General features: G+C 44.5%; 1 protein-coding gene across 1 annotated transcript in view; it reads left to right on the top strand.

The window, feature by feature from the left end:
- The window catches only part of PXDNL (peroxidasin like), a 430,785-nt gene that overhangs the window by 388,709 nt on the left and 30,865 nt on the right, over positions 1-11,211 (top strand). The window contains exons 16-17 of the mRNA XM_040487847.1: positions 314-448; positions 3,243-3,451. Coding sequence (XP_040343781.1) covers positions 314-448; positions 3,243-3,451 — 344 coding nt within the window. The remainder of the gene's footprint in view (positions 1-313; positions 449-3,242; positions 3,452-11,211) is intronic.

Consider the following 11,211-nt stretch of genomic DNA (forward strand, 5'->3'; position numbering starts at 1 on the left):
ACACACACACACACACACACACAGAGTTATATTCCATATACTTACAGGATAATTAGAAGAACGCAGTACATCTTACATGAATGGTGTTAAATGCTCTTAACTGGGCCACTGCTCTGTTCCTGGCCAACTGGGTGATCCCTGAATTCTTCCGTCATCTCAACGTTGTTGCCTGTGAAATGAGAATAAAAATCATCTCTGCCTTTGTTTTTAGTGTATATAAAATGCAAAAATTGCTTTGCAGTCCTTAGTATAAATAATACTGTGAGTGTCACTTTGCCAGTCCAGCGTGTGATGTCTTTCTGCTTGGTTTCAGGTTGTACGGCTCTCCGGGCAACATTGACCTCTGGCCCGCCCTCATGGTTGAAGACCTGATCCCTGGTACGAGAGTGGGACCAACACTTATGTGCCTGTTTGTTACCCAGTTTCAGCGGCTAAGAGATGGAGATAGGTGAAGAATTATGTTATACTTCTCGAAGATAACAAAATTGGGTTTTTCTCCCAAATCATGCATTATAAGTATGAGTCTGTACTTCCTATGGTTTAAAATATATTGAATATGAGAAATAACAAATGGCATCTGGTCACAGAATTTTTCTGACCACTGATAATACCAGATGGCATTCATTTTTATAAGTTCTTGTAAATCTTTGTAAGGAAGGAAGAAATAGACTGACTAGGAAGGGCAAAGAAGTCAGTAGTTAAAAGAATGCACCAGAGGCGCCTGGGTGGCTCAGTCGGTTAAGCGTCCGACTTTGGCTCAGATCATGATCTCACGGTCCGTGAGTTCGAGCCCCGCGTCGGGCTCTGTGCTGACGGCTTAGAGCCTGGAGCCTGCTTTGGATTCTGTGTTCCTCTCTCTCTGCCCCTTCCCCGCTCATGCTCCGTCTCTCTCTGTCTCTCAAAAAATGAATAAATGTTAAAAAAACATTTTAAAGAATGCCCTGGACTATGACGTGCACAGCGTATCACCTGAAACCTGTTGCCTCATATGTACATACAGTCCATCGAACGGTAGTACCCCGGGTGCATAGATTGTGGCAAGTGTAAATGATGTTGGTGGTGCAGGAGTTCACAGCGGGCTTGAGGCCCCATCCCTTCATCCTCGTGGGAGACCGGTTGACCCAAGACCAGACCTCCTCGCAGAACTGTGTGCTGAGGGCACTTACTAGCGGAAGAATAAATGGGGCTTCTTCCTAAAAATCTCTTGGTTTGTCTGAAGTATCTACTGTGGATCAACTTGAGTTTATGAAATTATGACAGCTGGCAGGAGATGGAAGTTAGTGTAATCTCTTTGTTGCAAGGCTAGCCAGGGATAAAAACGAAGAAAACTGAAAAACTAAGCAGCCCCCGCCGAGTTGGCATGGGACACACTATTAGCTCTCCTTTGTTACTTAAACCAACTGTGTTCCGGGGCCCTCGCTGTATCTTCTGGATCGTTAGTACAGTCTTGAGTAAGGGCTAGGATTCTTGTGAACCTGTTCGACAGTTCAACGTTCTGTATTATCACAGCGATTATATATTTATACGAAGGACTTAAACACTGCCTAAAACTTAGTTTTTTTTTTTAATTTTTTTTTTCAGTGTTTATTTATTTTTGAGACAGAGAGAGACAGAGCATGAACGGGGGAGGGTCAGAGAGAGGGGGAGACACAGAATCCAAAGCAGGCTCCAGGCTCTGAGCTGTCAGCAGAGAGCCCGACGCGGGGCTCGAACTCACGGACTGTGAGATCATGACCTGAGCCGAAGTCGGACACTTAACCGACTGAGCCACCCAGGCTCCCCTAAAACTTAGTTTTTAATTAAAGTTACACTAAAAACTATTTTTTTAATTTTTTAAAAAGAGTTTATTTAATTTGAGAAAGATGCAGAATGCTAGTGGGGGAGGGACAGAGAGAGAGGGAGACTTTCAAGCAGGCTCTACACTGTCAGCCCTCATGAAACTGTGAGATGGTGACCTGAGCCAAAGTCGAGCTCAACTGACTGACATAGCCAGGCATCCCCCAAATTATTCTTTATTTAAAATTTTTCTTCCCAGTCTCTTCTATTTATGAATTATATTATAAAGAAAGTAGTAACAGATGTAATTCCTTTATTGCACATTGGCCAACGTTCAGAGTACAGTATTTCATTTTAATGTTTATAAATTAGTTTTGGCACTCTGGATTTATCGCAGCACATAGCTGTGCTAATATGTTCAGTCGATAATAATTTAAGAATATATGTGGTCAAAAACTAAGCAAATTTCGGAAAGCTTTGTGGTTTTTTTGAATAAACTGTTTTCTCCATGTGTATTAATTTACTAGGACTACCATAACCAAGTCCAAAAGACTGGGTGGTTTAGATAACGAATATATTGTCTTGCAGTTCTGGAGACTGGATCAAGGTGGGGGGTGTTGATCCCTACTGAGGACTCTGTGGCCTTGTAGATGGCCAACTTCTCCCTTTGTCTTGACAAGGTCTTCCTTCTGGACCGGCCTGTGTCCGTATTTCCTTTCCTAGTAAGGACACTAGTCATAATGGATTATAATCATAATTCCCCCCCCATGACACCCTAATGACCTTATTTTTACTTAACCGCCTCTTTAATGGCCCTGTCTGCAAATAAAGTCACATTCTGAAATACTGGGGGCTAGGATTTCAACGAATGTGAATTTCGAGGGGACACAAGTCAGCCCATATACCATGTGAATGGTGACGGCCTTTGGCTTCCTCTCTTCTGTTGGGTGCCTGGCTTGAGAAAAGTGCTTGGAAATATTCCCTGAAGGAATGCACAAGGGCTCACTTTAATAGTGTTTTTAAACTGTATTTGTTTTTTAATTGAAAATCGAGTGTGTTTATTCTAATTAGCTAATAGATATAATCAACTAGTATGTATTAATGATTAAAAAGCACTATTTCTCATTTAGGCAAACATGTCAGTCTTAAAATTGTTCAGGTAATTTCTAAGGCTAGCTTATGGAATTTTAGATTAGAAGACGTGCTTTTCTTTATTTATCTTTTAACTTTGCAAAGCTTTATTGAATCGTTTTGTAAAATGTGAATAGAAAGTGATCGTTCAAAGCAGGGGATTTAAGGACTTTATCAACACTGGAGGCAGTTGAAAGCGTGCTTGGTTGGAGAGCAGACAATCCTTTCCGTATCTTTGCTCCCAGGGAGCTCTGCCGCTGCGCTGTCGCCGCTGGGCCCGCAGCTCAGGGCCCTTCTGGGAGCCTCACTGCACGCCTCTCCCTGCTGGCCACCAGGTTCTGGTATGAGAACCCCGGAGTGTTCACCCCCGCGCAGCTCACTCAGCTGAGGCAGGCGTCCCTGGGCCGCGTGCTCTGCGACAACGGCGACAACATCCAGCAGGTGCAGGCCGACGTGTTCGTGAAGGCGCAGTACCCGCAGGACTACCTGAGCTGCAGCGAGATACCGCAGGTGGATCTGCGCGTGTGGCAGGACTGCTGCGAAGGTGGGTGCGCGGCGGCCGCCAGCGTGGATCTGCGCAGGCGCGCAGGTGTGTAGCCGGGTGTCCAGGCCTACGCCCCTGAAACAAGGGTGCGCGCGGGAGACCGCGCCTGCGCTCTTCTCCCTTTGGACGTCGGGAGGATGCTGGAGAGGGCCACGGGAAGGCCAGAGTGCATCTCCCCCAGCCTCCTCAGAGTGGGGACGGGCCGGCAGGGCGGGGCGGGGCTTGTCATAGGGGGAGGGACCGGCAGTGTGGGGCGGGGCTTGTCATGGGGAGGGACCCGGCAGGGCGGGGCTTGTCTTAGTGGGGTGGGGCTTGTCATAGAAGGAGAGGCCCAGCAGTGTGGGGCGGGGCTTGCCATTGGGGGAGGGGCCTGGAAGTATGGGGCGGGGCTTGCCATAATGGGGAGGGGCCTGGCAGAGCAGGGAGGAGCTTGTCATAGTGGGGAGGGGCCCAGCAGAGTGGGGAGGGGCCCTGCAGAGCAGGGAGGGACCTGTCATAATGGGGAGGGGCCCAGTAAGGTGGGGAGGGGACTTGGTCATCCATCTGGTCTCTTGTTCTCAGTGCCCTTCAGATGACTATGGCAAACATCAAACTCCAGTCATTGGTACTGCATACGTCTACTTCCTGGGGGTCAGCTGAGTAGAGAGAGGAGGAAAAAAAATCATAGCATCTCAGCTATTTAGACTATTTAGTCTTTCTAAGATGTCGCAGGCATGTTCATTGGAAATTTGGGGATGTCCTGATAGAGAACTTTGTCTAGTGATACAACATAATTTGCCACATCTACCATACCACGTTTTACGAGCCAAACTGTAACTAAGGTGCTTTATAAGCATGCATTTTGTCATCACAATAACTCGTAAGAAATGTAGCTCTCTTCTCCTTTAATAACGACTTCGGCTCGGGACATGATCTCACAGTTCGTGGGTTCGAGCCCTTCATGGGGCTCTGGGCTGACAGTTCAGAGCCTGGAGCCTACTTCAGATTCTCTCTCTCTCTCTCTCTCTCTCTCTGCCCCTCCTCTACTCACACTCTGTCTCTCTCTGTCTCAAAAATAAGCCAAAAAAAATTTAAAAAATATGAGAGAATGTCGAACCAAAAACACAGCAACACCCGAATCAGTTTCCTTTTTCTCTGTGGTGGGTTTTAGGGGACAGAAAAAAGTCACTTAGTTCTGTGAGGGGGAGGTGTAGTTTTCCTCCCCTCAAGTTCTTGGTGATGATGGCCAGGAATAATGAAATATTTCCGGCTCTCCAAAACATGGGACGCAGGGAGGCGACGTGCGCGACAAGATGAATGGCAAGTAGTAACACTCCTCTTGCGTTTCCTCCGTCTTCAGACTGGGCGCCGAGCCCACTGAACAGAGGAAAAAAACAGATGGCATGGCAGGGTGTGGGCCACGGTGAAAATAGCTGTGCTCTGGATGGAAGCGATGACTCAAGTCCAGGAAGCAAAAGCTGTGGTCCCATTATGCCCACATGTGCCTTTTCTAGATTCTCATACCGCCAGCCCCGTGTTAGGTGATTCATACCTAACACCTACCTACCTCATAATCTTGGTGAGTCTTTCAAGGTGAGTATCATTATCCCCACTTCACAAAGGAGGAAAATGAGGCTCCTGGATGCTAAAGACAGAGTCTGAGGTCCCCCAGCTGGGATTTAAACCTATATATGGCCAACCTGAAGGCCTCAGCTCTTTTCTCTGTGAGCACCGTCTCCTTGGAGCACCCGTGGGACAAGAGCGCAGCACAGACTGTGGGCGGGCACCAAGTGAGGGCACCCCGCCTCTTCCACCCTCCCTTTCCTTCCGCCCTGTGGCTCCAGTGTACCAAGTTCGTACATCTCAGGACCAAGAGGAGAGCTCCTCTCGTTACTTAAATTGTAATGCGTTTCTTGCTGGCAACATTTGTTAGGGAAAGTGCAATGCAAAGATTTAACAGACAAGGGGAGGAGAGAATCTTGAGTGTGTGAAGCACTCTTATTATTAAGATCCTGGGGCGCCTGGGTGACTCAGTTAAGCGTCCAACTCTTGATTTCGGTTTAGGTCATGATCTAAGGGTCAAGAGATGGAACCCTGAACCAGCGGAGCCTGCTTAAGATTCTCCCTCTCTCCCTCTGACCCTCCCCACCGCTTGCGTGTGCGCTCATACACTTTCTCTCTCTCTCTCTCTCTCTCCCTCTCCAAAAAAAAAAAAAAAATTTTTTTAACATAAAAAAGATCCTAATTTGTGGTCTTAAGTCATAGTAAGAATGCTGTTTCTCTGATAACGTCTCAAAAATACCTGGAAATTAATTAACCAGTAGCAAGTATCTATCAAGAAGTTGGATAGAAAAATGATGTATCTTCTTTTATGGCACTGTCATGTAAAAACATTTTTTTAATGTTTGTTTATTTTTGAGAGAGACAGAGACAGAGGGTGAGCAGGGGAGGGGCAGAGAGAGAGGGAGACGCAGATTCCAAAGGAGGCTCCAGGCTCTGAGCTGTCAGCACAAGAGCCCGACGCGGGCTCGAACCCGCGGACCAAGAGCTCATGACCTGAGCTGGTCAGATGCCTAAGCCCCCAAGCCACCCAGGTGCCCTTATGGCACTGTCATTCTTAAAACCACGCGTGGCCACATGGTAACACACCTCTTCCCTCCACAATGGTGAGAAGTCATTTCAGGAGCAAAATCACCTAAGCAGACAAATAAATCATCGCGTGAGGAATCTCAACATGTTTGTCGTGAGGACCCTTGTAAGTAGATGCAGATTTTATATTTCCTTGCGTTTTTGACCCACAAGTATATTTTTTCCCCAGAAAAACTAATTAAAAGATGTTCTTTAAAAGGAGAGACTTTAAATAAAGACATTTGGTAACTGCTCAAAAGTGGACCCCTTATTTATGGCGTAAGCTTCTTGTATCTCCCAATTAACAGCAGCATCCAAGTGTTTAGAGGCAGATACGATGATTCAAATCACTGAGAGTTGTTTTGTAGATTATTGCTGTGTCCTTTTCCTGAGGCCAGACATTGTAGTGGTCTGCGTTAACTGGGGCCAGAAATGTATCAGCCACATTGTGTCCCCAGCTCAGACCTCAAGTTGTTACTTTCCCAAAGCGTTAGTGGATGTATTGAGAGGATGTATGAGAGGACCTAGAAATCACTATTTATACTAATCATTATACTTGTCTTACTCGTGTTCTCATTCCTGTTGAAGAATTCTTCACTCTTCTCTGATTCTCTCATTCTCAGATTAAGATGAATACAGTGAGGGTGCTTAAGTGATTTAATTGTTTTAACCGACGTTGTCCTAGAGAAAAACGGAGCCCTGTTTGGGATTTGAACAGCTGCTCCAGGCAATCTTAGTGGTTTATCTTTATTAGAAGGAAAGGTATTATCAAACTCACCCTCAAGTAAACTGTATGTATTTCTTTTGAAGAAGACATTTTTTTCAAGACGATTTCTTTGCTTCTGTTGCCCATAAATAGTGGCTTACTGGTGAATACTGATTATCCAAAGTTGCAAATTTGAATTTAACTACCAAAAAAAAAAAAAAAAAAATCATGGGGAAATTGTTCCTGTCCTAAATGCACACATTCCAAAACAGTAATAATGTAAATGCACTTGAGGTTTAGATAACTATATATTATTATTCTTTGTAGGTAGAAGGCATAAGACCTAAAAGATGGACGCGGGACTTGAATATCACTTAGGGAGCTGTGATGCTGTGCGTTTGTGTAGGCTATGAAGTGGTGCAGTAACTCAGGGTATCGAGTTGCATTTCATTTTCAGTTTGCATGTCATTTGTCATATTATGTCATATATTTAGGTTTGTTTCACACCATTGTATCAATATCCCTAAGTCATTAATGGGCATATTTGCATATGTCAACATTTATGTTTAAATGTTTAATGTTTAAATGTTTAAATGTTTAAATACCAACGCTGATATTCCCCCAGGCTGGATTATATACAAAAAAGTAAAGTTGCTTTGTTAAAGGATATATGTTTTTTAAATTAAAAAAAATTTTTTTAACACATACTCTTTTTTTTTTTATTTTTTTTATGTTTATTTATTTTTGACAGAGACAGAGCATGAGCAGGGGAGGGGCAGAGAGAGAGGGAGACACAGAATCTGAATCGGGCTCCAGGCTCTGAGCTGTCAGCATAGAGCCTGATGCGGGGCTCAAACTCACAGACCAAGAGATCATGACCTGAGCCGAAGTCGGATGCTCAACCTGAGCCACCCAGGTGCCCCAACATTTACTCATTTTTAAGAGACGGGGAGAGACAGAGCATGAGTGGGGGAGGGGCAGAGAGAGAGGAAGACACAGAATGGGAAGCAGGCTCCAGGCTCAAAGCCATCAGCACGGAGCCCCACGCAAGGCTCGAAATCACGGACCGTGACATCATGACCCGAGCCGAAGTTGGACGCTTAACTGACTGAGCCACCCAGGCGCTCTGCCTAGATGTAGTTTTTCTTATCAACTCAGTCTCAAACTTAGTGAGCAGTTTCTTCGACAAAGGGAAGTGTGAATCTCATATTCCTTAGTTACTACATATATATATATATATATATATTCCTTAAATATTGTATAAAATATATTTTTTCTTTCAAAATATCCTTGGGCGTCAGGCCTGCACAATTTACCCTCCAAATATTTTTTCTTATCCTTCCTATTTCAACCTGTTATATTTTGCTAAATGTTCTGATGTATTTTTTGCATATGACCACTGATATCAAATTCATTAATTTCAGTCTCAGCAGGAACTATCCTCCCTTTAAATTGCTCTTTACTTTCTTAGTTCCAACATCATCTAATTAAGCCTTAGGAAGCTTTTCTCCGCATCATTTGCCCTGCCTTCAATTCCTTCACCCTGATTCTCTGTCTCTTCTGACCCGTGGGTGTATCGTCTCCCATTCTTGCCTTGGCTCTGTGGTTCCTGGAAGGGACACTTACTTTTCCTCTCTTGGATCATGGGGGGGTCAGGTCCGGTTGCTGACATTACCTCCATGGCCAAAAAAAACCTTGCAGAAGGTGATCAGCCTCTCCCAGGCTCCAGGAAGGCAGCCCATCTCCCCATGATGGTCTCCACCTTCTGAGAAGTGGAGATCCCCAGCAGAAGGGGCAGAAGCTATCAGGGAAGCCACAGAAATCTCTATGTCAGGTCCTTCCAGAGCTGAGCTGCCTTGTTCTCTTCCCAGGCTGGACAGCTCCCTAGATGCCAGGGACCCCTTAGGAGGACACGGCCTAGCCCTTTCTCAGGGCGTCAGCGCGGCCCTCTGCCGGCCCTGGTGCACGCATTGGCCTGCAGGGTCCCAGGCAGCGCCTCCTGCCCGGGCGGGAATCCCTGCAGTTCCTAGGGCATCCTCCAGGGGGCCAGGTAGGACCGTTTCTTCTTGCCTTTTGTTGAGCCAGACCTTCTGATCAAGGTCTAAGCTCTCTGGGGGAGGCATGGGTTCATGAGCTGTCCTATGTGACAGCGTTAACCAGCAGATGTGGTTGCTGAAGGTCGTGGAGGTTCCTGTTTAATCATTTTATGCACACTTTTGTGTGGGCTAAAAACATACTGAAGCAAGCTGTGAGAAGGCTAGTTTTGATCTGAACCTAAGGTGGGACCTGAAACTCAGTTACAAAACCCTGGTGTCTTTGAAGATGAAAAGCCTTCTTATGTAGAAACTCAGGAGTTACCACAAGGAAAAAGCAAAACACATTTTAACTGTTTACTATGTCCTTCGTGCTCTCTCCTGTCCCGTTGTCTGGGCAGATGTAAATCCCACGGTCTCTAAGCCTGTTTTAAGAGACTGTTTCATTGAAAGAGGACTTACTAGGATTCATTTTTAATATTGTAGTCAGATCAAACTTCTCACAGGTTTCTATTTGGTCATTTTGTTTCCTTGTGGAGAAACTTGGGATATGACATCTATCTGTTAAAGATGATTATTTTTTCTGCAGTACATCTGTTCATTTTCATTAAGTAGACATCCCTAAACTCCCCATTTTCTTCATGTCGCATGGTTTGCAGTTGCCTCAATATTCTGATTTTGCAAGTTAGTTATTTTCTAAGAACCCTATTATAATTTATCAAATTCTTTATTTTTAATTTATTTTTGAATTTTTAATGTTTATTTACATTTGAGAGAGAGAGAGAGAGGGAGGGATACAGAGCATGAGCAAGGGAGGACAGAGAGAGAGGGAGACACAGAATCGGAAGCAGGCTCCAGGCTCTGAGCTGTCCACACAGAGCCCGATGTGGGGCTCGAACTCACAAACCGTGAGATCATGACCTGAGCCAAAGTAAGATGCTTAACTGACTGAGCCATCCAGGTAACCCTGATCTGATCCATTTCCTTCCAGACCCAAAATAAATCCATACATCCCTCTAAAACAAAAATCACACAGGTGAACTCCAAAAACTTAGGGACACCAGGAAAACTTGCCTAGACATCTTGTTTGTTCCATTTCATCATTGCCTGCTTTCTGCCTTTTGCCTTGTGGGTTTCTTTCTCTGCCCAGCTTCTCTGCCTTATGGGTTTATTTCTGTGCCCGGTTTATTTGACACATAGGTTTAAACCATCCATCCGCTCTGTTGACTCCGATTCTGTCAATATGAGCAAACACCAGCTAAACATGTGTGAACTGATTTATTTGAAAGTATCTACAGACAATTGGATGCCGTCTCTCAGGATGATCTCCTTCAGGAACCAGTCACTCAAGGAGCCCGTAATTTGAACAGCCGCTGCTGTTAGTATCAGAGAATGTGGGAGAATGACGAAGACCACATGGGAGGCATAGGCTGGTTCTGATAACAAGATGCATGTGTTTGGTACAAGGGATACAGCAGAAAACTAGGATGCTTATGAGTTAGTCTTTAAATCTAGCACTCTGGAATGAGTACTATTGGTATGGAGTAAAGAAATAATATTCTAATTCAAATCATGGAAGATTCTCGTAAAGATTATTGTACCTACTGTTCGTGAGGTTTCTCTTTTTCTGAGTACGTGAGAAAAATGCCATTCAGACATGTCCTGTCTATAGACATGTATGTCTGTATTATGTCAAAACAACTTAATAGGTTGATTCAGAGTGTATATAAACATCAGGCCAGTTTGTGGAGACAATTATCAGATGCATAAATTGCTTGATTTGGTGTTACTTTTACTTCAGCCAGCAGGAAAGTAGGAGTTCGATGCCATAGGTATGAGCTAGAAAACACTAAGTTCTTACCAAAAATATGGAGAAAAACATGAGGAACAAAGAGACGTCCAGAACAGAGCCTTAGCTGTGGAAGTTATCTTATAAGGAGCACATATTCAGAGTATTAATTGATTTGATTTGATTTGATTTGATTTGATTTGATTTGATTTGAAGGACTGAGAATCACAGAAACCTTGCAAGGGAATTGCTAAACTTCTAATTATCAAAAGATCATAGCAATCAAGATTAGCCAACGACAGAATGAATAAATTTAATAAGAAAGTTACAAATCTTGGGATGCTTGGGTGGCTCCATCAGTTAAGTGTCTGATTCTTGTTTTCCCCTCAGGTCTTGATCTCACGGTTCATGGCTTCAAGCTCCGCACTGGGCTCTGTGCTGACAGCATGGAGCCTGCTTGGGATTCTCTCTGTGTCCCTCTCTCTCTGCCCCTCCCCTACTCACTTTCTATCTCTCTCTCTCTCTCTCAAAAATAAATAAAAAAATAAACATTAAAAAAAAGAAAGTTAAGGGGCGCTTGGGTGGCTCAGTCGGTTAAGCGTCCAACTTCAGCTCAGGTCATGAT

This window comes from Herpailurus yagouaroundi, unplaced genomic scaffold, assembly GCF_014898765.1.
Source record: "Herpailurus yagouaroundi ecotype Mexico unplaced genomic scaffold, PumYag 165, whole genome shotgun sequence".
Classification (NCBI taxonomy): Eukaryota; Metazoa; Chordata; class Mammalia; order Carnivora; family Felidae; genus Herpailurus; species Herpailurus yagouaroundi.